The sequence below is a fragment of the Miniopterus natalensis genome, chromosome 8 (genome assembly GCF_054644295.1).
Source record: "Miniopterus natalensis isolate mMinNat1 chromosome 8, mMinNat1.hap1, whole genome shotgun sequence".
Taxonomy (NCBI): domain Eukaryota; kingdom Metazoa; phylum Chordata; class Mammalia; order Chiroptera; family Miniopteridae; genus Miniopterus; species Miniopterus natalensis.
Genome location: NC_142088.1, coordinates 55,197,268 through 55,221,820, shown reverse-complemented (window position 1 = coordinate 55,221,820; position 24,553 = coordinate 55,197,268). Strand labels below are relative to the sequence as shown.

At 40.5% G+C, this 24,553-nt stretch overlaps 2 protein-coding genes across 2 annotated transcripts in view; both read right to left on the bottom strand.

The window, feature by feature from the left end:
• CACNB4 (calcium voltage-gated channel auxiliary subunit beta 4) overlaps positions 1-12,026 on the bottom strand; it is a 202,629-nt gene extending 190,603 nt beyond the window's left edge. The window contains exons 1-2 of the mRNA XM_016205765.2: positions 11,954-12,026; positions 11,661-11,744 (exon numbers count right to left, since the gene is read on the bottom strand). Of these exons, the coding sequence (XP_016061251.1) occupies positions 11,661-11,744; positions 11,954-11,962 (93 nt within the window). The 5' untranslated portion in view covers positions 11,963-12,026. The remainder of the gene's footprint in view (positions 1-11,660; positions 11,745-11,953) is intronic.
• Positions 12,027-16,041: 4,015 nt separating this feature from the next.
• The window catches only part of STAM2 (signal transducing adaptor molecule 2), a 41,901-nt gene continuing 33,389 nt past the window's right edge, over positions 16,042-24,553 (bottom strand). Inside the window, exons 12-14 of the mRNA XM_016205773.2 lie at positions 22,688-22,829; positions 20,036-20,205; positions 16,042-18,646 (exon numbers count right to left, since the gene is read on the bottom strand). Coding sequence (XP_016061259.2) covers positions 18,418-18,646; positions 20,036-20,205; positions 22,688-22,829 — 541 coding nt within the window. The 3' untranslated portion in view covers positions 16,042-18,417. The remainder of the gene's footprint in view (positions 18,647-20,035; positions 20,206-22,687; positions 22,830-24,553) is intronic.

Genomic DNA, 24,553 nt, shown 5'->3' with positions numbered 1-24,553 from the left:
ACATTATCTATACACTGAACGATATTATAAGAAACAACTCCAGAATTATGATAAGGTTTAATTTACTGTCTAACACAGTGCCAGCTCGATGAGAACATGGGAGAATTTCCTCTCTAGTCTCAGTGTGGGAAGTATTTGTGCTTTTCCTAAATAACAAGTTTACTTCTACCCTTAGACAATATAAATCCTGTAAATCCTCTTGCTTTCCTCTCTGGTTAGTTCCTAGAAGGTTGAGAGACAAACTTGAGGCCCCCAACGAGCAAGTGACTAGGATTTCATTGGCAAACATTTTGTGTACTCAGCACACTGTCTTACCCTTATTTTCTCCTCGGTTCATTTTATTCATTTGTGATAAGCAGGAAAGTCAGTGCTGAAAGCTCCTTAATGCAGTGTTTTCAAAGGATGAAAATCAATTTCGTGGTTCTGCTTACCTTCAGCAAAGTTTCAATCTGGCAACTTTTGTTATTCTTATTATAGATGCAAAGCCCCATTAGCTCCTTGCTCTTCCTTGTGGCTTTAATAATCGTACTAGCAGAAGCTACACTACTCCTCAGGCGACTTCCTCTTAATAGCTTCCAGGATGCACGTCTGAGAACCATCTCACCACATTTCACAAATACTTCATTCTTAACAGCCCACTCTGTTCTTTGCATATCCTTCCATTCTGCATGCATATGCTGGAAAGAGTTATAAATTCCAGCTCTATCCAAAATTATCTTTCCTCTTGTAAGCTTCTCCACATCATCTCTTTGCTACATTCTAAAAAGAATGTCTTCATCTAATACTTTCAATAATATTTGATGGCCCCATGTTTTATGAGTTCATCTCGGCAGCTGCATGTCACAGGATTTCCACAAAAACTACAGAACAGTGTTTTCTACCAAGATGAATGAGTTGACCACACACATCTGTGGACACGCACATGAAGTCCTGTAATACCAGAGCTTGAATGAACCTGAGAGGTCACCTAGCCCACCCCACTCAAACCCTCATTTTGCAGACAGGAAAACAGAGGCCCTGAGAAATATTAAGGTAGTCACTCCTGTATTAATACTTGGGTGGTGAGTCATGGGGACCTCCAGGTTACACGAAGGAGAATTTAATAGGTGAACAGTCAAAACAGGACGTCAGGGAGGGCCAAAGAAGGAGCCATATTACAGAGCTTCGTGGAGGAGAAGGTTCTAGAGGGATTTGACAGAGGGAAAGGTCGTCATCAGGTGGAAATGGTGAGGCCTCTTCAAGGAGAAGGAACGGCATGAGTGAGGGATGGAGGGAAGAACACAGGGCCAAGGGGGCGAGCTTTCTGATAGGGAAGGGAGGGGAGGACACGGTGAAAGGACAAACAGCCCCAGGGACACTGGGGTCTTTGTTGGGGAGCATGTCTGCTTTGCTGTGGTGGGCTTTTTTTTAAGATGATGAGTATATCTTCAAGCATGCGTCAAATTACAATAATGTATGAATGACGAGCCCTTTAAGACTCCTGGGAACGTTCACATTTTAAAAATAGGCTGCTCGGTAACCCAAATCATCTTGAATCTGCTCGGATTCCAGGCAGTGGAGGAAGAAGAAAAGCATTCAGGGGTGTGGAAGCATGTCTTCTGGGGCAGGGCACCGCCCCGAGCAGGGTCCCGTACCTGCCCAAACTTGCCCTGCCCGCCCTGAGGGTCTGGTCAGTTTCAACAGTGCTTCCTGGGTCTTCTCAACCTGGGGCCCACAGCTTGGTGAACACTGCAAGGTCTGTTTTCTGTGGGTCTTGTAGCTTTAAACAAGGCCACGGTTTAAACAAGGCCTGGATAATGGTGGATGTTTTTAATGTATTTGTAAGTCGGATATATTTAAGTTCTGTCTACCTGTACTTTTTAAATAACCTGCCACACTTACTTAAAAAATGACATCAGTGAATATACTTAATGTCACTGACCTATACACTTAAAAACAGTTAAAATGGTAAAATTAATATTATGTGCATTTTACAATTTTAAAAAGCATAACATTTTTAAAACACCATTGTCCTTCCTTGTTTTACAGTTAACTCTTTGTATGTACAAGTATTAAACAAAATACTTAGAAATATGAAATTTGCATTTTATTGGGTTAGTTTAAACCCTGATCATCACTATTCATATAGAAATAGCAATAAAATAATAACAATACCCACAATATACATTATTACTCTTACAATGTATGTTTGACATAGTTTAAAAAAAGATATTTGGTTTAATTTCCATTTTACAAATCAAAAAATATATGAATACTATATTAAAGTAAATGAGTATAACCAATACCAAATGAAAAACTGAGCCTTTGCTACCACAAGGTATCCCTACAACACAGAGACCAAAAGAATAAAAAATATCCCCCAAACTAAATCACCCCTCAAGCTTCCTGAAATTAGCAGAGAATGTTTGCAGCTGACCTATTTCTTTCCCACACGACTATGTTGATAATTGACTTTTGTCCCCCAGGGAAGTGCTCAAATATAATTGAGCAGCACCTGCCGCACAGAGAGTACAGCTCTATGTACCCAATAATTCCCATAAATATTGTATTTAGCTTAGGACTCAAGCACTCTGCTTTCTTCTTAATTGTATCTCTCAAGGAAGAAATATTATAATTATCAAAGCTGAGTTATTATGAACATCTAGATAAAATAAAAGAAATATTTTGAATTATAAGTACCCAAGACATTTCTATTACTAAAAATTATTGAAAACGATGGCAATAACCACTTAACTGCTCTGACAGCTTTCTTTAATCCTGTCGCTCTTTTCCCATTATATAAATCCTCTCCTATAGATGACAGCCACTCAGTTTTGTTCAATCCTGAGGACAAGGAGGACAGCGCCAGGGGGCTGATTTCCATGCAGGTCAAAAAACTCAGCTAAAAATGACCTAGGACTACAGCTCCAAAATAAATACACATATGATCCACCCCATTCAACACAACCACTTGAAAAGTATCTGGGACATAGGCTTAATGCAAGTCCCTTTCCACACACAGGCCAACGTCTGCACATTTAGGCCAGGGGCTATAGCTGGGAACCCTCAGCCGGCGTAGAGAATATGTTAATAAAAAAATCTGAAGCCAGTCACAAAAGATCATATATTATTGTGTGATTCCAGTTACATGAATAGGCAAATCGGACTAAGGCTGGGGGTGGGAGGAAGCATGGGAAATGACTGCTAATGGGTTCAAGGTTTCTTTGGGGAAGATAAAGTGTTCTAAAATTAGATTAAGGTGGTAACAGAATACAGCCTCTGAATTCCTGAAAGAATGACTTCCCCTTTTCTGTTACACACACACACACAGATACACAATGAGGCCAAATAAGAAAGTCATGCCTACAGAGCACTCTAACCTTAACAGTGATCATTTTATCCACCTGTTTGATTTGGAAATATAATCAGCACTTGAGTTTTAACATTAGCACTGGGCCATTCGAGAAGAAAGTAGGAGAGTATGATAAATTCATCTCTCTATGCATAAGTTACTATGCATTCCCATTACTGCTGGTCTCTCCTGTATTAAAAAAAATCCAAAAAAATTCCTAATTTAAAAATAATACAATATTCAAACTCAGTGACATTGTAAAAGTTTACCATTTCTGGTGATTCTGATCACCAGGAAAAATGCAGATTCTTTTCAAGTTTATGTTTACAAATATTTCCTCTCAAAACATAGACTACTGCTATAGAAATTAAATTGCAACCCTGGACAAATATGCTCCAGCAACAGAAAAGAACATAAAATGAGAAATAAAATAGGAATGGTCTGTCATCCAAATGATCGCAGTGAAATTATCAGAAAGTTCCAGTAAAGTCGCCTAAGTCTGACAGCCCCTCCCTCACAATACTTTCAGTACCTGACCTACAAGTGCTGAATGCCATCCCTTCCGATCCAAGTAATCACCTCAGCTCTGTCTATGTAATAAGAAAGGGCACGTTAAAGAAAATGGGCAAGTTTGCAGAGGGGCATGTTTACTACAGTTAAAATGAGAACTACCTTCAAGGAATTTCACAGTTCAGCCTATATTCAGGCCAGGTGTTGATCAAACACCAGCCTTATCTATTTCTAAAAAATGACAGCACATGGTTTATCATTATTGTTACCTGGAAGCAATAAAAGTATTCCCTTGAAATGGAATCTATAATTTAGCCTTTTCATTAATTCAGGCTTCTAGTGCTAATCCTACCCCCTCTCCCTGACCCTGTTCACATGGTTAACTCCATGTAAAGTCCTTGATGTTTTGCTCTGTAGTCTACAGCTTACCTTCTTTCTAGGACAAAGAGTGCTGAGTTCTACCTCAGTGTTTCCTGGTTCATGAAGTACCAGGACATGTAACTGTGTGAAGGCAGGACAATGCTGTCTGCTTAAATCAGAATGTGTGTTTATGGGGCTGCCCTGGAAATAACAGCCTAGCTCTTCTTGAGACATCAACTTGATGACTTCTAATCTGAGAGGTATCCTACACACAGTGTGTGATTGCAGATGGCTAAGAAGCACTCTGCACAGCCCACAGAGGAAATATTGGCCAACACCTGGGGTCAAAAGAAATGAAAAGCATCCAGGGGCTGCGCCTGCACCAGGCCCACCTTGCTGAAGGAAGGGCTCCGAGGACCTCTGTTTCTGAGGCCTGAAACCCATTCTAAGCAAACACATCCCTCCTGGGAAGGAAGCTCAGGAGAAGGGGGAGCAAGCAGAGTGGCACTGCTTGCGGTCCTAGGAAGCACTCTGTTCTAAAATGTTGCTTAAAAAGCACGCAGAGGTCAAACATGGAGAGCAAAAAGCGAAACAGGGGCCTCATGTTCACTCCCCACATGTCTGTGGATGGTTCCCAGAGTCGTCAGTGAATCTGGGGGACTTACAAACCTGCCTGCCCTGGTTAGGTTTTATGCTTTCTTCTGAGTCTTGAACTGCAGAAATGAGACCAAGAACGGACCAAACTTGCAGGAAGACAATGAGCTTGGACAATGCCACCACCTCAGCCAGAAAAGATGGGTCTGAACTAGATTTGCTGGGTCCAGCTAACCCCATTGAGTTAGTAGACTCACCAGGACTAAAGAGACCAGTTTCTACAACTCACTACTCCACGTGTTTGACTAAACTGCATTCTCTCAGCTCCACCTTTGCTTTTTACCTTCATAAGGAACAGTCTCTGCTCCTCGATACCCAGGGATCACACTGTCTGGGGCAGCACATGGAGTAACTAAAGAGAGAGGACCACAGCAAAGCCAAGGTCATTTTCTTATGTTTCCACACAGCATCGCATAATTTTCTAGAAGGATTAAGATTTGAATCAGAATTTATCCAAGTTTCAATAAAATGCTACCATCCTAAACTGAGGGTAAACAGTACTTGCTTCTACAAAATGACATTTAGGGAACTCTGTGTGCCAAAATCAGAGACTTGGAGAAAGCAAAAATGATTGGTTAACTGGTTAGCGCACAGTAATTAGACTTCTCAATCAGGAGCTTCACCAATTCAGTTCCACTTACTCACAAAAGCAACAATTTGCCACGAAAGGCAGAGTTCTTTCTTGCTCTATCAGATCTCCATTTGGGAAGGTGCATTCCCGAGAAAACTCACAAAGGAAACAGGTATAAACTTTTCCTTAAAGTTCACTGTAACTGGATCATACCATTGAGCAAGGAAGTTCTACTTATAGAGCAAGTAAAAACTTCCAATTTTGCGGATGAAAAATGATTCATGATCGTATTCCATGCAACAAAAGTAAAATAATAGTTGTGCCAGTCCTGGCCTGTTTCCCTCAGATTTCTTACTCCCCTTTCCCTGCTGTGCTTTCTATCTCAGGGGGGCAAACCCTGCAGGCTGTTTCCCAGGCTCCCCTGTGAGCTCGCTTCCAGCTGGGCTCAGCCAATGGGAGGCACTCCAGAGAACTGGGGAATGAGGGTATGGGTTGGGAGTAGAAAAAAGGAAGAAGCCAGAGTATTTCCCCCCTTTCTCTCCACCTCAAATGGCTTCTTTGGCAGAGGATGTATCTCCCCTGTGTCTTTCTGTTTTTTAATTAAGGTGTAATTGACAAATCACATTATATTAGTTTCAGGTGTACAACATAAGGATTCGGTATTTGTATATATTACAAAATGATCACCACAAATCTAGTTAACATCCATCACCATTCATAGATGGTTACAACTTTTTCTTATGATGAGAACTTTTAAGATCAACTCTCTTAGCAGCGTAGAAACTAACATCTACGTTTAGTTTCTAACCTCTCTCATCACCTGTTTAACCATGTCTCTACATACAAGTCCCTCAGTTGCAAAAACTCAAGTAGTTTTCTTGGTTAGACCCTGGGTAATACAGTGACTAGTAAATAAGTAAACAAAACGACGCAAACAAAAAAAAGCTCTGTGTAACCATGAACAAGGCAAACAAAAATTTCATCCCATGATAAAACTGGGGGGGAAACACTACAGTCTCCAGATTCTCTGGTTGTTGCTTTGCTCTTCACAATAACCATATAAATTCAGAGTATCTCTAAGACCCAAGAGGAATAAGCTCCATTGCCCTTTCACGTGTCCACACCTATGTGTGTTGTATGTCTGTCTTGATTCTTAGGGGATGAAGAGCATTGTGGTGGAAAAACTGTACAATCTGAGACTGTCTCACTATCAATTGGTGTGACTTTGGTCAGGCCTTCATGTCCTCTGTTTTATTCATCTGGAAATGGGGAATTGAAGCACTTTCCCTCTGCAATCTCCCCCGTTCTAAAATTCTGTGAATCTAAGTTTATAAATAAATTTTGCATATGTATATATGCCTCTAGGCATATGATTATTCTTAGAGCTATGCACAAAGCGTATACACCTTCTGTTGATGAATTTGCATTTCACTGGAGAAAAATTTGCATTTCATCAGAAAAAGGTTTCTATAATCAGTGCTCAAATTATAACCCAAAGACTCCTTTTGCCAATGTGTTTTATTATAGTATCAACTTAGTATCTCAATATGTTTTAGCTCTCTAAATACAGTGTGGGTTCACTGAATTATTGTAATGATCATTTGATTAGCATACCTAAAAAAACAGAAGGTTCCTTGCTCTAAGATAGATGGTTCCAAAGATGACTGCAACAGTATCTTCTGTTCTACATGCTCTTTCGTAAGGTGATCTCGCTGCACCCCATCAAAATATAGAGCCTATTTACCCTCCCTTTAGAACTAGGCTGACCCTTTGGACAGACTGACTTAGAAACTGGAATAGAAGTACTGTCAGAGAGCCTTTGATACCAGGTATTACTAAATCTGCAGGTTCAGCCTTTCCTGCTGGAGATGCTCCTTCTAGGAACCCAGCCACCATGGAAGCTCAAGCAACCACAGAGAGGGCCGGTAGAGGAAAACTGAGACTCCTGCCAAAAGCGCTAGTTCAGTTCTCAGCCAGCAGTCAGCACCAACTGCCCAACCACCTGAGCTATTTTAGACCTTTCAGCCATGCTAGTGCCCAGATAACATCTCATAAAGCAGAACTTACTGGTCAGCACACAGAAATTAAAAAAAAAAAAGGTGTTGTTGCTTTAAACCACTAAATTTTGAGGTTTGTTAGGAGGCAGTTCCTCCCCATTAAACAAAAAGTTTAATGTGGAAGCAGAACTCCATGCCTAAAATATGTCAAGGTAGTCCTCTATCCATCTGTTTCTTCATTCATTCAAATGAATACGTATCTATTGAACATCTACTATGTTAAATGCTGAGGATGGAAAGGAGACCAAATGCAGACATGTCCCTGCCCTAGTGGAACTTATTATCTGGAAGGGGAGAAAGACATTAACAGAGAAATCTAACTACATGTTCAATTATAATAGTGATACTACTGAGAACTGGCATAAAGAATTCTGGGATGAGGTGCAGGGTTAAGGAACTGACCTCATCAAAGGAGATTAGAAAAAGAAGTGATGACTAAAGTTAGGTCTCAAGGAAGATTAAAAGTTAACCAGGCAGAGAGGAGAGCAGGAGCCCTCCTCAGTATGTGCAAAGGGCCTGTGGCAGGAGGGAGGGTGGTATGTTCAAGATTTGTGTTGAGAACTAAGAGATCTGGGTTCAAGATGAGCCTGGTAGGGGCCAGGTCTTCTAAGACTTTGCAGTCCTCACTCATAAGGGCAGACTTAACAAGGAAAGGTCAACCTACCAATCCCACTCTGATCAGATTTTCTCTTCAAACCCCAGTGGGAAGAAAGCTGGGAGTAACCCCAGTGAGAGTAACCTGAAGAACTCCACCATACAAACTGCGTGCAGTGACACCCATGGGTATTTCAATGCCCAGCACACAGGGGCGTTTTGCTCACCCCCTCAGTCCTTACTGTACTGCTGTACACTATGCTATACGTAAACAGTTCCTTCCTATACACCTATATCTCTGTAACCACTCTATAAAATCCGGTAGGTATGGGGGCTGTGTCCCACTCATCTTCTGCATTCCTCTTTCATAGTATCTAGCAAACTGCTGGGCACATGGCAAATGCTTAATAAGTGTTTTCTAAAAATGTAAAACATGAATAAATAATCCATTCTTAAAGAGCCTGTCAGAAGTCATCTCCTGAGAGAAAATTCTACAGCCTCGCTTAGAAAGCCATTCCAATGATAGCAACACTCTTAGGAAAGCCTTGCTGTAAAAACTCATTCTTTTTCTTTTACTTTTTTTTAAATCCTCACCCAAGGACATTCTTAGGGAGAGAAAGGGAAACAGAGAGAGAAACATCGATGTGAGAGAGAAACACCAATTGGCTGTCTTCCATATGCGCCCCAATCGGGGATTGAACCGCAACCCAGGGATGTGCCCTGACCAGGAATCGAACAGGAAACCTTTCAGTGCACAGGGCGATGCTCAACTGAGCCCCTCCGGCTGCCCTCAAACCTCATTCCCTTCTCATTGTAGCCAGTTGTTGGGTTTCATCTTCAATGAAGACCCGAGAACAGTCCATCGCATTTCTAAGGAATGCCTTTGTGTACAGTTTGAAGATCATTACTGGGTCACCCCGAGCGCTCTCTCCTTTCAACTGGCAAAATACTTTATCTTCTCACCTTACCTCAAAGAAACCACTTAGTTGCTCCCTGGATCCACTCCATAGCATCCATCCCTCCTAAATGTGGAGGCCAGCAAGCTAGTAAACCAGGAAACAAGGTCAAGGACGCCTGAGAGACTTTGTGCACAGTCCTCAGAGTAGGGACATGCTCTCTCTCACTCTGCTTGCTTTCAGGCCGACTCACACGTATGCACGGGGAGTTGTGTGCACATACTTATATCAGTGCATGTATACACACAAAACACTGCCATATTTTACCAGCTCCAAGAATAAACATTGTTTTATTAAGTGAGTTTGCCAACTGTCCTGTTCTTCACCACCAGCCCAGTCTTACCCATCTGATTTGGCACATCAATTTTTTTTTAGCAAAAGTTTCCTTTCCATATATTTGTAAATAATATGACAGAGAAATGAGCAGCACTATTTTTATTGGTATCACCACTATCTTCTTCATGAGCAAAAGCATCACACAGACTGGAAAATATCACCAAGAAATTCCAGCACTCTAATGCATCAAGAATTATAATAAATTGCAGGTCGTTCAACAAATAATGAGGCTCTAATAACGAAGAGCTGTTGTGCTTTAAAAGGTTACTTTAGCATTTGGGTGAAAACTGTTCAGTTTTATTTCAAATAACACACTGTTAAATTTCATTTGCAATCATTTTTCATATCTTTTCAAAGAAATAAAATTCCTTCGTTATTTTTATTGCAACCATTATAGAAATCTGTATTATGCTATTTAAATGAGATCATGTGTAGAATACTTACTGCACTGTAAGTGCTTACAAAAATTATGTATTTTTCTTGCAGAATAAATAGGAAGAGTGTGTATATATATGATTACAACTAATTGCTAAATTTAAATTAGACCATTTTATTAAACTTACAAGTCCCAGTTTCAGAAAAACTTATGAAATATATTTGTTCTAAAAATCTGCATTGGTTTAAATTACTCCCAAAATTATTTGCCATGCAACACTTTTCATATTTTTACGGCAACACATACCAGTACATTTAACATGAACCTATACATGTATTATCTCACTTAATCATCTATTGGAGCAAATTGAGGAAAGAATAAGAATATTAGAATGAATATTGTTTTGTTTGTGCTTGGGAGAATAAAGCATTAGTGAAGTGATGGTATAGATGAACTCAAAAGTTTTAGTCAGACAGTTCATGGAATACGCCACTGCATAATTAGTATTTCTAAGAATTTTGCAACAATAAAACTACAAAAATAGGTAACTGCCAAATAAACAAGAATAAGATCTCAGTCACATCACTAAAAAAATTTTTAAGATGAAAAATATCTTTGCCTTATCAAATACATAAATAATCCAAGCACAGCAAAGGGAACAGAATGTACTTTTAGAATGAATTCAGAATCCAAAATACTATATTTATTTTAATAATGCTCACCTTAGTGCTCAGGGAATTAAAGAGAAGTAGTAATAATATCTGTCTCTGGAGAAAACGAGTATCTACATAATAAATATCTAATTATGCTTTGAGTCCAATTTAGAGTCTAATGGCCATTCAACATGAATAACCCGTTCAAATTGATGAGATAATCTCTAAAGAAACACAGCAAAGCTGTTATCATAGGTTAAAAACACATCACACAAAGCTCCAAGCGACCTAAAGGGAAAAGAACTTGCCAAGGTCACTCTAGCAGTCCACAGTGGAGCCTGGGATAACAGCGTCTTGGTGCAATGACCAAAGTCCTCCCAGGTCACCCTTACCACACACACCTTGACAACTTCTGCTCCAAAAAGAGATCAAGGTGACTCACTTTTTTTTTTTTTTTTTTGCATGATCTCCCTAGCACCCAGCAGCTATGTAGGGGTGGTTTCATTTACAGCACATGCACAGCACGAAGATTAAGGACCCATGTCTTGGGTCAAGATAAAAGGCACCTAAACCTAAGCATTCAGTTTAACCTGCGATCTTGGGCACACACAACGCGCACGAGAACCACGCAGAAGAAAACGAGCACCAAGAAACAAACGCTAAGTGTCTGCCCACCCAGACCCCAGGAACCGAGTGTGGGCCTTCGCTTATTTCGATTTAAACAGAGCCAGCGCTCTCCCTAATTTAGAGAACCGAGGAAGCGGCCCCAAAGTGAGACCTAACTTTCTCCTCTAAGTGTTTTTCTCGTGATGAGAGCTCGGAGATCTGTCCCAAGACCTCTCCTAGACCTGAAGAGTGCTCGAAACAGAAGAGATCCCCAACGCTCAGCCGACTCAACCGGGCGCCCGGCCGCGCGGGCTCCGACCGCTCCCAGCCAAGTTACACGACTTAAAGACGTTTCCCCCACGCACCGAGGGTGCAACAAGAAACACCCGCGTCTAGAGTCAGCGTCCCGCAGGTCCCCGCCAACTTGCGCCCACAAGCACAAACTTCCTTCGGGCGGCGCGGCGACGCCGGGACCCGAAGACTTGGCGAGCGGGGCCGAGCGGGAAGGACGCGGCGGGAGCGGCCGCCCGAGCGCGGCAGGGGCGTGCGGCGTGGCGACCCGCGGCTCCCGCGCGTGGGGGCTGCGCTCGGCCCCGCGCCCCCCGCGCCGCGCTCTCGGCCTCCCGCCCCACCTGCGCCCCCGCGCCGCCTCCTACCTGTCTGAGGATGAAGCTCGTGGAAGTGGTGCTGCCATCGGATCTTTTCAACCTGCTCCTCCGCGTCGTGGTGCCTCGGGCCACCTGGACTCGTTACACGGGGCCAGAGAGAAGCGGGTGAGGACCGCAGCGTGGAGCTGGGCGACCACCCCCAGCTAGAGTCTCCCCTGGGGTCCCCCGGAGCCCGCACCCAAGTCTCCTCCGCTGCTCCCAGACCCGGCCCCCGCCCCCCACCCATTCCGATCCTCGACAACTGAAATGATGCCCAAGGGGAGCAGCCCGCGGGCACCCACCACATCCATTAACAAAGACTCTCAGGGTGCGGGGTCCGAGTCCCCGGCATCTGCTGGGGAAGGCTGCGGGCTCCGAAGCGGGAGCGCGGACACCGGACGAGGTGAGGAGGAGGAGGAGGAGGAGGAGGAGGAGCGGCAGGAGAAAGGGACGTGGAGGGGATGGGGGAGAGGCCGCCGACTCCCAGGACGGGCCCCGAGCGCCGGGCGGGAAGGCGGGGCGCTGGCGGGCGGCGGGGGAGGGGCGGAGGGGCGGTACCTGCGAGGTGGGCGAGCGCGGCCGGTCCGCGGCGCCGTTCTTGGCGTAGGAGGAGGACATGGTTCACGGCCGCATGGCCAGCCCGGGCGCGGTGGGCGGAGGGCCCGCGAGCCCCCCGGGCGCTCGGAAGCGGGGGAGGGGGCGGCAGCCGGACTCCCCCACCGCGCTACGGGACCGCGCGGCCGGCCGCTCCCGACCCGCACTTCTGAGAGCGCGACACCTTAAAGGGACCGAGGCGCGTCCCCCGCGCCCGCGGCGGCGTCCGGGACAGCGCGCCCCCAGGCGCAGGGCGCGCGGAGGGGCTGCTCGGCACCTCGCCCCCCAGAGCCGATGGGGAGAGGCGCTCCCCCCCCCCCCCCCACCCAGCGAGCGCCTGGCAGAAGAGCTTTCCAGAGGATGCAGGGAGGGGGGAATGGAGGGTGGGGGTGGGAGGATTAAAATAGTCCGCACAGTTTAAAATGAGACAAAGGTGGCACGGTTCATGAATCAGGACTTGGGGAGGGCCGCTGGCGCGGGGTGGCGGAGTGGGAAGCGCCGACGGTGTGTGCGGGGGGGGGGGGGGGGTGCGGGTGTGTGTGTGTGTGTGTGTGTGTGTTTGCTGCACTGGAATTTTAGAAGGGCAGGTGCAGAACCTTCCTTCCGAGACTTCACTCAGCAGCCCACTGTGATAAGAGCATGGGGTTTCGTGGTTTGTTTTTTGTCCGTGTTTGGTATGGTTTTTGCCAACTCTGGCCTCAGAACCGCGAGCCTTAGACAGCCAGGCAGCCTGCGGACCTTGGCCGCCGAGTGCGACGGGAGGTGCAGCCCCGCTGGAGAGCGGCGTGTCCTAAGGAGTTTTGAAGGTCATGGTAGACCTAAAAAAGCAAGAGTTGGCCACGTGCCTCCCATTTCTACGTGGATAGCTGTTATCAAGGGAGGAAACTCATCCATAAAACCATACAGTCTTTGCCGTTGTTGCAACCCTGGGTTTCCTTCTGCAAATACATAAAAGTGATTAATTTGAGATCAAATTAAGCCAATTGTGGAGAGGTGGAATTTGAATAAGAAGAGGGAAGAAAATATATGCGAGTTCAAAAATAAAAAGACCCGTTTAACTATAGTTACTGCATGAGAAATCCATCTTTAAAATATGCATAGTATCTTAAATCGCTAGATCAGCCCATGTCACATTGCATTCCAGGATTTTTTAAAATGGAAACTGCCATATTTCTTTTAAAAATTGGTTGGCATTATTGAAGTCCTGATTATATCTTACTATTCACCAGACACTTATGTCCATTCCTACCCATTTCACTTAATCCAGACCTTTCAAGTAGTCTAATAACTACTCTCTTTGCACATGCACACCACACACACACACACACACAATTTCGTTCTATCTATACACTGCAGGCAAAGCCATTTTCCTAAAACCTCTCTGTCCCAGTCACTCTTCTCTAAAAAGCACGTACTGTTCTCAGCAGCCCACAAGATAGGGGCCAACCAGCCAAGCCTTCCTCTCCCCTGCTCTTCTGGGCAGCCCCTCATTTCTCCAACTTGATCTCTCCATACAGACCTCTAGGCAAGCAGGCAGGTCTGCACAGTATTGCTTCAGCATACCAAATACAATCCCACTTCACCCCTGCCTTGGAATGTGCCCTCCCCAACACACACACACACACACACCCTGAATCCTGCTCTCCTCAAAACCTAGCTGAGGTTGTTCTTCCTCCAGGACTGACCGCTCCAGTGCTGAATAGTTTCTTGTGCCCCTGAAAAACGGGAGTATTTCTTCTCTGGGCAATTAATGTAGGATGCCTTAGTTTATCAATTCTTTTAGTGAAAATCTGATTTCTGAAATACATTTTTAGCTTTTCTGTTCTTCTACCTCACATATAGTAGACATTCCATAAAGATAATGGTGTGTCTGCCAATACAGAACTCCTGCTTTGTTTAGGGCCAATTCAATCCATTTTTAGTTCTGAGCCATTCTCATAGGTGACAATCAATACTATAGAGAATGAATTATTACATGGGCACCGGAATTTGAGCTTCCTGGTTTTCCACTGCCCACAGTCTCACTGACTTTGAGTTATCAAAGAAAACTCTATAGCCTGGCCAGCATGGCCCAGTGGTTGAGTGTCGCCTCTGAACCAGGAGGTCACAGTTTGATTCTCAGACAGGGCACATGCCCTAGTGGTGACTCCATCCCCAGTTGGGGGTGCGCAGGAGGCAACCGATCAATGACTATTTCATCACTGATGTTTCTCTCACCCTCTTCCTTCCTCTCTCTGAAATCAGTAATGTTATATGTGTCACCTCAAATTTTTAAAAATAGCTGGCTCCCTGACCAGAATGTAATCAGTATAGGTCACTGACTTGCTGTAAAGGTACCGGAAAGCCTTTATTTCCCTCTTGGGGATATTAAATGGTGTAAAATAAGTTCAAAGTCAACCTCCATTCTTCAGTAGGCTTTGTGGGGAATATTCATCCAGTTTTGTTTCTCCTGTTCCCCCGCTTGCCTTTGAACATCTCCCTTCAACACCCACTGCTCAAGATGGGCAGAAGAGTGGACAGCAGATGTTGAAGTTAGCCCAAGTTATAAGTTGTTAACACCTCTGGCATAAAGAAATCTATTACTGAAATGTAGATATGGTGTTAGGACCACAGACATTTGTCTCAGAAATCTAGTGACAATTTTTATGAATCTTGTTTGGAGTGCTTGGTACTCATTTCACTGTAGGCTTTGTTTCCTAGAGCTGCCCTAATAAAGTACCTCAAACTGTGGCTTAAACAACATGAATTTCTTCTCAGTTTTATAGGCTAGAAATTTGAAATAAAGGTGTCAGCAGGACCAAGTTTCCTCTAAGGCTCTAGGGAAGACTCCTTGCTTCCTCCAACTTCTGGTGGCCCCAGGCAGTCCTTGGTTTGTGGCAGCTTAACTCCAATCTCTGCCTCCACCTTCACATGCCATGCCGGTTGTGTCTGTCATCTCTTCTTATAAAGACGCCAGTCACTGGACTTAGGGCCCACCCTAGATCCAGGATGATGTCACCTCAAGATCCTTAATTAAACGTACAAAAACTCTTCCCATAAAAGGTCACATTCTGACATTCTGGGTGAACATGAATTTTGGTGGGACACTACTCATCCCATTACACTATGTAAGCAACGTAATTTCTCTTTTTGATACAGTAAGGTTTTTTTTAAAAAGTCTAATTCAAATTAAGCTTAGTAAAATTGAATAATTCTCTTATTCAATCTTTTTCAAAGATTTCTTTAAAAAAGAAATCTTTAATCTTCAAAAGAAACTAAATCTAACAACAAAAAAACCCTTAGAATTGAGTCCTCCCTTTATTGACTTAAACTGATGTAAGCAAATAAGAAAAATGTCTTTTGACAGGATAGACTGGTGCTCTATTCTTTGTAATTTGTTACTTACAAAAATAAGTTCAGCTTTGTCATTGTAACAATTCAATAAATCCTCTCCTAGAAGTCAGGAGCCTTGACACAATTTTTACTATGAAAAACTTTTTTAAAAGTCCCTAAGCCATAATTTTTTAAACATTTAAAATCAAATTTTTAATAATGTAGAAGGCAAAAGTTTATAACCATCTAATCTTCAAAATGTACAGTGGAATTTACGTGGTCAAAAATCAACTACTTGAGATAGCATATGACGACGATGTACCTGCAAATAATTTCAAACCCCAACTGATAAATATCATAGTTATTTCATGTTCAGGTAATTTTATAAATGAATCACCAAATTAAAAGACAATGTTGATAGAACTACATTTTCCACACTATAAGAACATATCCCACTTCATATATTTTAACACCCAGGGGAACGTTTTCTACATTAATGAAAACTTTATTTTAATTTTCAAGAATTCTTTCTCATGTACCAAGACTTCATGTGAAATAGCAGAAGTTATTTTTATTTTTTATATAAAAACAGTAAGTATGAACCCAATGTAGAAATCTGATGTTAGACAGTTCCTTTGGCAGAAAACATTTAATTATAAACAGGTTTTAAAATAAATACAATCCATAAGATCATAGAAAAGAAAAATAACAACCCTGTATTTAACACTAAAAATATCTCGGTACACCGACTTAATAACATTTTTATACTGTCAACAACCTGCAACACAAACTTCATTATGGTATGGCAAAAATAAAATTATTTTTAATTTAAGAGAGAGAAAAAACTTCTGAATGTATAAAATTTCACGGATAAATGCCAATATACACTATTTATATACATGTTGCATGTTACATTACTCCAAAACTACATTAGGTGAACTCAGTTGGCTGATCTCAATTTAGTGGGTGTGCAGTATTTATACTAGTTGAAGACTTATGCAGAATTAAACTTTTACAATTCCAATGACAATTTTACATGAAATATTTACACAAATATTAAAATAACTTTATTAAATATTGTTTGGGAGAGAAAAAATTTCCATATATATGCAAACATTAACTATCATCAAGAGCAGCTTTGTAAATGTTTTTTGTTTTGTATTCTTTAAATAGATTCGTTTCTAAAAGGTAAGGTGCCATTTTATAATTTTTTATAAGTATATAATTGAATTCACATGGAAGGAAAAGAAATACTGGATGAAAAACAGAACATGAAACATTAAAGGTTAAAACTTTCTTTCCAGTTACCTGTATCTGAAATAAGATGACAGAAATTGGTTTTTCAAATACTGCTTGTTTTTCCCTATAAATGTAGACCAAGTAGTATACAGACTATGTTGTTCAGTTTCTTTGAAAAAGGAATATATTTAGAATCAAATTTCTTTAAACAGTAAATGACAAAAATTTCTAGAGCACTGTCTTCAGATGGTTTTTCAGTAGAAAGATTAAAGGCTTTCTTTAAAAAATAGAGAAATCTTGCTTCCATATAATTACCTTTTTAAAAACTAAACCTATGTCCATGGTTTTTTCCAGTCTAAATATCATTATCTGTAAGCATATGTATTTGCATTTTCTATTTTACCTAAAAAATTGGTAGATGATGCAGTAGTGTGTGAATTTTTAGGAGAGAAAACAATCCTTATTGGGTTACTACCTAAACTCCTACAGTGGAATCTATTAGCACTATAAGCTATTTTAAAATGTAAACCAGAAAAACTGTATCCATAGCTTCCCTATCAATCCACTGCCTGCTGTTATTCCACAGGCTCAGAAAGGAATGGCCAAATTTTTTGACAGCCTGGCATAGCAGTGGTACTCGAATTACCTCTGTAAAGAAGCAACATATCAATAAAAACACTTATGCTTGGCATCCATCACATCCAACTCTTAGGAATGTCTCATGGCGCAAATTCACGTCATGGTAAAAAGGAAATGCAGCGTCTCTGCACACCCGCTGCATGAAGGAAACAAATGGACCACATCTTCTTCACAGAATGGCCAGTCATTTGAAAAGGTTCAGTGGCAATTCTAAATACTAGCGACCCTTGTGGAAAAAGAAATGCTGTTCTCCAGGGAATGGAAATGTTTCAGGGGGCGCTCCTTAGCCCACTGCTGGCATGATTGGGGGACTAGCTAAATGCTTTATCACACACCTGCATTTACATGGTATTCACTTTTAATAACACAAAACATTTTTGTTCCTTCCAAATTGCTCTTGCTTCTGCAGACAATTATATGCTAATTATTACTCAACCTAATACTAAGAGCAAAACTGACAGTATTGCAAATACAACTGCAATTTAAGGAGCCAAAAGGAAATATGTTGGCAAGCTAAATGCTTGCACAATAAGATGTTCGCCTTTGAAAATAATGGTGTGTGAGAAACTGAAAAAAATATAGACAAAATATATTTAAAGGTTTCAGTGCTCTCACAACTAACATGACGCTTTAGGTGGTAAAGGGTGGTTTCTTTATAAACTTAGAACACTCGTATCTCATGTTGCTTATAATGTCATAAGGCTACTTATTGGGTGTCCAGATTTGTGTAACGAAATCTGAAATTAAGACAAAACTAATTGAAAGCTGCCTCTGTTCAAAAGTTTGACTTCAAACAAACTGGACTGAAAGAAAACCTTTTATGGCCTAGTAGAGTAAGATAAGTTTTTGTGCTTTATTTATTCATGGTCTGTCTTTCCGAGTTCAGAAAAAACATTTTTTTTCTTTTAATATTTTCAGATTAGGATCATAATGGTCGAATAATACACATATGAAGGCTTTCAAGAAAATGCCTGGCTGGTTTCTAAAGGAGAGGCTGCTGGTGATAATTTGTTTGCTGCTGTGCAACTGCGTGCGCTGGAACTGCCATTGGAAAGCCCGCCAGGGGTGGCAGACTGGACGTAGTGTTCTGGTAAGATGACAGATCCACAGACATTCCCATCTGCTGCGTGTACGCAGCTGTGCCAGCAGCTGATTGAAGGGCAGAGTTCTGGTTCATGTAAGTAGGATTGGAAACCGTGTCTTGTCCAGGGCTACAAACAAAATTTTAAAAAGAAAACCATGTTTACTTTGCACTGTCTAGGTTATGGTCAGAGATCAATTATCGTGAGAAAATAAAAATGCTTTTCTTTTTAAGTTTATTATTTCTGCTATTCCGATCATGATTTACTCACTCCGCCTATCCAGCACTGTTAATGTAATTTTTAGATCTGGAAAGAAGTACTCAAAAAGTAAGAAATATAAGATTGTAAGGCCCACCTAATCTGAAATCATTTAAAATTATTTTGAGGAGATGCAGACTGTTTCTGACAGTGGCATTCTTGGCAGCTTCAATGAGAATAAGCCCAGCTCAAGTACACCTTCAGCCCATGTTCTCCCCTCCCCATCTCTGCAGCACAGAGAGCAGCCCTTTTCCTCGCTAGTCTTTACTCTTTCCTTCAGTAGGGCACTTTAAAGGCTGCCCCTGATAGTCGGTCTCATCTAAATCCCTACATAAATTAATGAAGGCAGGGAGAATGGTGTACTCCACATAGAACTCTGCATCTACCTGCAAGATAGTCCTGACCTATGATTTACTTATTAACAAAATTAAAAAAAAAAAAAAGTTGAAAAATCACACCAAATTGCAGGAGTTCTGTTTGTTCCTATAACTACATACATTTATTTTTAAATATATATAATTTTAAATTACACCAAATACACTGTTTACAGTATAGGAAGATTAATATCTACACTAATCCATAATTCTTTGTAATTCTTAGCGTTTCTTCTCCATAATTCTTAGCATTACCCAAGATAGCAAAATTTTCATTTTAACTGAACACCAATGTGAACAGGTTTAATTTCCAGATAGCTAAAATTTATACTTATGGAGTTTAAGAGTGAGGAGAAACCTTAGAGATCATCTACACAGAACTATATTGAATGCACATTTTGTGCGGCTAAGCAAAGTTAATAGAAGGCAAGATTTAAATATGATTTTCAGAATATTAGTAAGTATAAAAAATTAGACCACAAATTACAAAACACAAACACACTTCCATAGGAGTAAAAATAAAAAGGTTTCTGATTTTTAGGCATGCATACAAATAAATATGTCTGGGACTGCTCTGCTAGGCTGATTACAGCACAATGTTATGGTATATCTATGCTAAAGTATACCAAGGGCTTGGTCACTATAGGGACAATTAGCTTTATTTTGTTCCGGGGACCCAGACTATAAGCCATGGACAACCATCTCAGTATGGGTAACAAAGCTTACACCATTCTGATTTCATGGGATTATGAATGGGCAGTTCTATAACTTCATCTCAATAGTAAAAGATGGCACTAATATTACAAAGAGAAGGGTCTATTTATTCTCATTCTGATAATCTGTGAAAATTTAATGTATACAATGTACACAGCTCCCAGAAACTTACCTTAAATATGGAGCCTGAGCAGGCTGTGTTGTCACTGAGGAATTCACATTTGGAGGCAGAGATCTCAATGGACCAATCTGATCTGGTCCTAGGCTGTAGCTTTGGGCTACAGTAACTTGGTGAATGCTTTGACCCATGTAATTTCCACCATGTGACTGAACTGGGTATGTCTATTAACCAAAGAGAAAAAGTTGACTCACGGAACTCCCAAACATCTGCCTAACAATATATTTTAAACTTTAAAAGACTTAAATGAAATAAAATGTTATTGGTTTCACCAGTCCATTCACCCTAATTTAGAAAATGGAGAGCTTCCAAATCACAGTGCCAAATCTATGGAAATTTATGATTTACTTGGTTGTTCTTTTATTTTGCAAGGGGTTGAAAGGAAGGGAGGTGGTATATTTTTAAGTAGCAAATTGGAACCCATCCAGGTTGCCTATTACTCAATAACGTGTCTTGCTGCAGAGCCACAGAAAACTAAATACTCCCGTGAAGGGAAGCCATCAGAAAGATGACCTTCACCCTCATCCCAGGATGACTTCATTTGACTCCTTCCTAACAGTGGCACAAAGGAGAATACGATGAAGAAGAGCATCAGGGCAGGGTGAAGGTCTCCCTGGCAATGTGTCCTTCACTTCCTGCCTTTGGACAGACAGGACAAAAGCAAAGAATAATTTTGTGCGTAAAGAAGATGTATCTTTAGGAAATAGCAAAATGGTCTAAGTCTCTTTGGATATTTATATATGCCCTGCTTAATTTTCAGGGTAACATCTCCTTAGGGACAGGATCTATCATCTATCTACCAAATACAGCACTCAAAACAATGCACATGTTTAATAAATATCATATAGTAACTATCATCACTCCAGTTTTAAACTAAGCTATTTTTCAAGCAAAAACCATTGACATGAAAACTTAGAATGCTAGAAATGCCAAATCAACTATGTTAAGTGCAATCCTTCACTTCCTCAGCAGACATGGAACAACTCACTGACAACAGGCTGAGACTGTGTGAAAGGACCTCTTCTGCAGTTGTGGTTTCTGGTGGCCTTCACAGACACAACTAATGGTGTGTCACTCCAAGTTTTTCTAGTGCGGAAACTTTTTTCCAAATCAATAGGAACTTGGAATACTTCAAATGCTGTCATGAATGAATAGTGTACATAGAAGTTAAGTGAGGACTCAAAATGATAGAAAGCTAACTTTTTTTTTTTTTTTTTTTTAGTATATTTTTATTAATTTCAGAGAGAGGAAGGGAGAGCGAGATAGACAGAAACATCAGTGATGAGAGAGTCATCAATTAGCTGCCTCCTGCACATCCCCTACTGGGCATCGAGCCCACAACTGGGTATGTGCCCTGACTGGGAATCGAACTGTGATCTCCTGGATCATACATAGGTTGATGCTCAACTGCTGAGTCATACCGGCTGGGTGAAAGCTAAGTTTTTAAATAAATGAGTTGTGCTTAACAAAATACAGACTGTAAATAGTATGCAACTAAACACAAAAACCTGACATAAGAATGACAACCCTTTCCAGACATACAAAGAAGCAAATATAATAATTCTCTTATACAATGGTGCAGACATTTCTCTTTTGTACCATTTTCACAGCAGCAGCAAATAACTCTTTGAAAACAGAAGTAATACTGAATATACTCCAGATGTCTTTTGCACCCAGAAACCCTTTCTACCCTCATTGTAATAACTCTTCCATCATTTTCAAAAGTTCAGGGCATGGCACAGTTGATAAATGCACCTTGTCTGATGTGACAGTTACCATAGTAACTATTCTTTTTCTACTTAACAATTATGTTAAGTCATCTAGATTATGCACCCACATTCTATCTTCTCGTTTTGGTATCTCCTTTACACACTCCTTTACATACCACTTTTCATAAATTAACATGAATTTTGTTCATCAGAGCTCATACTGAATTCAACCACTAACTGGCTGAAATTCAAAAAAGGCTTCAGAATACTGGAAACTGATAAATATAAGTATTCACACATCAGCTGGGAAGCACAGGCAAGATGTAAAGTCCTGGGAAAAGATGCTGTTCACATATAACTTACTGAACCTGCATCAATAGTCCTGCATCATATCCTCATCATACATGAATTTTTAACAATTTAAATCATGCATCTAAGAACAGGAAACATAAAGCATGATCTGAGAACAAAAGTTCATTAACTAAGCCTTTTAATAATCACTCAAGTCAAAGAAATCTTGACAAATGTTAAATCTTGCTTGTTGAATAACAGAAACATCAGTACCTCACGTGGAGGACTTTTAACATGTCCACAGTGTCCTAAATCAAAGGATTTATAACCCTATACTTACAAAAAGGATTTATATTTACTTAAAAGATTTATGCTTTATATTTACAAAGCGTAAAAACCAGAAATCCCCTCATATATTTAGTGGTCTCTTTATTATGTTAAAAATGAACTAAAATGTATTTGTGAAATATCACTATCTAATTTGTCCCGGTGAGCACTAATTGTTTAGCCAGTGTTTTTTTGACTATAAAAAATGAGTTTTATAATTTTACTCAAGAACTATAGTAATTTTAATACTATGCTTTAAAACTTTTTAAAAAATATATTTTTTTTAATTTTGAAAAATGTTCTCAAAAAACATGCTCACCTGCATTGGAAGCCCAGCTGATGAAGGTGGGTAATGTGCTGGAGGATGCAGCTTTGAATAAACTGCTTCGTTCATCAACTTGTTATATAGCTCCAGGGCTTCCAGGACTTTTACATTCAGTTCAGACAATTCTGAATGCTTCCTGTTACAGAAGAAAAGCACTTCGATACTCATCAAAGTTTTTAAGCATGTATTTAGCAACACAAATTAGTTTTTAAATTTAGCACATTTTCTATTCATATTTTAAATGGTTTATATACTGGGTGGGGCAAAAGTAGGTTTACAGTTTCTCGTATGGAAAATAATACAATAATTAATAAATAATACAAGAATAAATTCTGTGTTTCTCATACTCATAACTATAAACCTACTTTTACCCCATTGTACAATGAAAGAATATTCACAAAGGGAAAACAGGAGGAGGAACTGTTTAATTCTTATAATAACTAGCTAATACTGACTTCATAAAACTAGGGAAAGTCCTTTCCACACCTCACAAAATGCAATCAATTCATAATTTTGGTGTTAGGAGAATTCTGTTCCATGTATTACAGATTTCTATTGGAAACTGAATTACAAGGAAGAAAAATTTCTCAATTTAGGAAGAGTCCAGGCCTTAATTAAAATCTTAATAGAAGAAAGTACTCAGGCAAGGCCCAGAGCCTGCTATGAAATACAATGTGACTGAAATAAAAACACATTCACAAACAAAATCATACATATTTTCATTTGCTTATATTCATGAAAGGATCAACTGGAAAAAAATTTTAATAATTATTCTTGAAAATGCAACTGAAAATAATGTCTATATAAACTAGTCTCTACTCGTCTCACTTGTTGATTTCTTTTGAGAAAGTGAGTGAAATGAATCCAAATAAAAGTATTTTCAAATTTGCCCAAGGAACTCCAGAGCAAATCCTTCTGACTTGGTACACTTCTGTCTACTCCCCTGGGAGTAATAAAGAACTCCCTTTGCAACAGACAAGTTCATAGAAGTTAAATGGCCACTTTATCTGGCCTAAGGCATCCAACAAGCTTGTTTATTAAACATAGCTCTTTTCTATATATACACAAGAGGCTCAAGAGACAAGAGGTAGAGGCCAGCAACCAGACATGGGGCTATCAGATAAATGACCTGAACTGAGACCTATCAAGACTTGTCACCTTTCCTCTATTAGAATATTATATATGAAACAAACAAACAAAACATCCTGTTTCCTTTCTTGCATGTGTGACTGTATGAGGCAGGTCAAACTCTATTTTCAGAAGTATCAGTTGTAAATCACACAGGAAGCTTCAGAAACTGGTGTCCATGCTAACAGAAGTATGGCTAAGAATTAACCACGGGCCTCTTTTCCAGTTTGATGATTCACTGACCATTAACATCACTGCACCGAAACCAAATAGCAGATGCATAAGGAGATAGCTAATGCTTTTCTCAAAGTAAGAACAATAAAATATGATGAGACTACCACCATCATTTCGTTAACTGCAACAGGGATTTATTTTTCACTTCTGTAGAAAATACAAAGAATATATTTAAAATGCCTGATGGAAAAAAGATGATAATCTTCAGTGACTAGAAAAAAATCTTGCTGCTACTACCCTTCTCTGGTAAAGGCAGATAAGTAAAGTAGTTCCTGTTCTTTTTATGCTGTTTTATATAGCAGTTCAATAAACAGAATCTAAAAAGAGGTGACTATGAAACACTAAAGCCTTATGCTCATCTCGTCTTCCATTCACTATAGCTTCTCCCCCACTTCAGAAACAAAGCTGAGGAACAGAAGGGACCAAAACTATGGAAAAGCTCAATGCCTGACAGCCTATCCTTTGGTGCTGCTGCTATTTCTAAGAAAGAGTAAAACT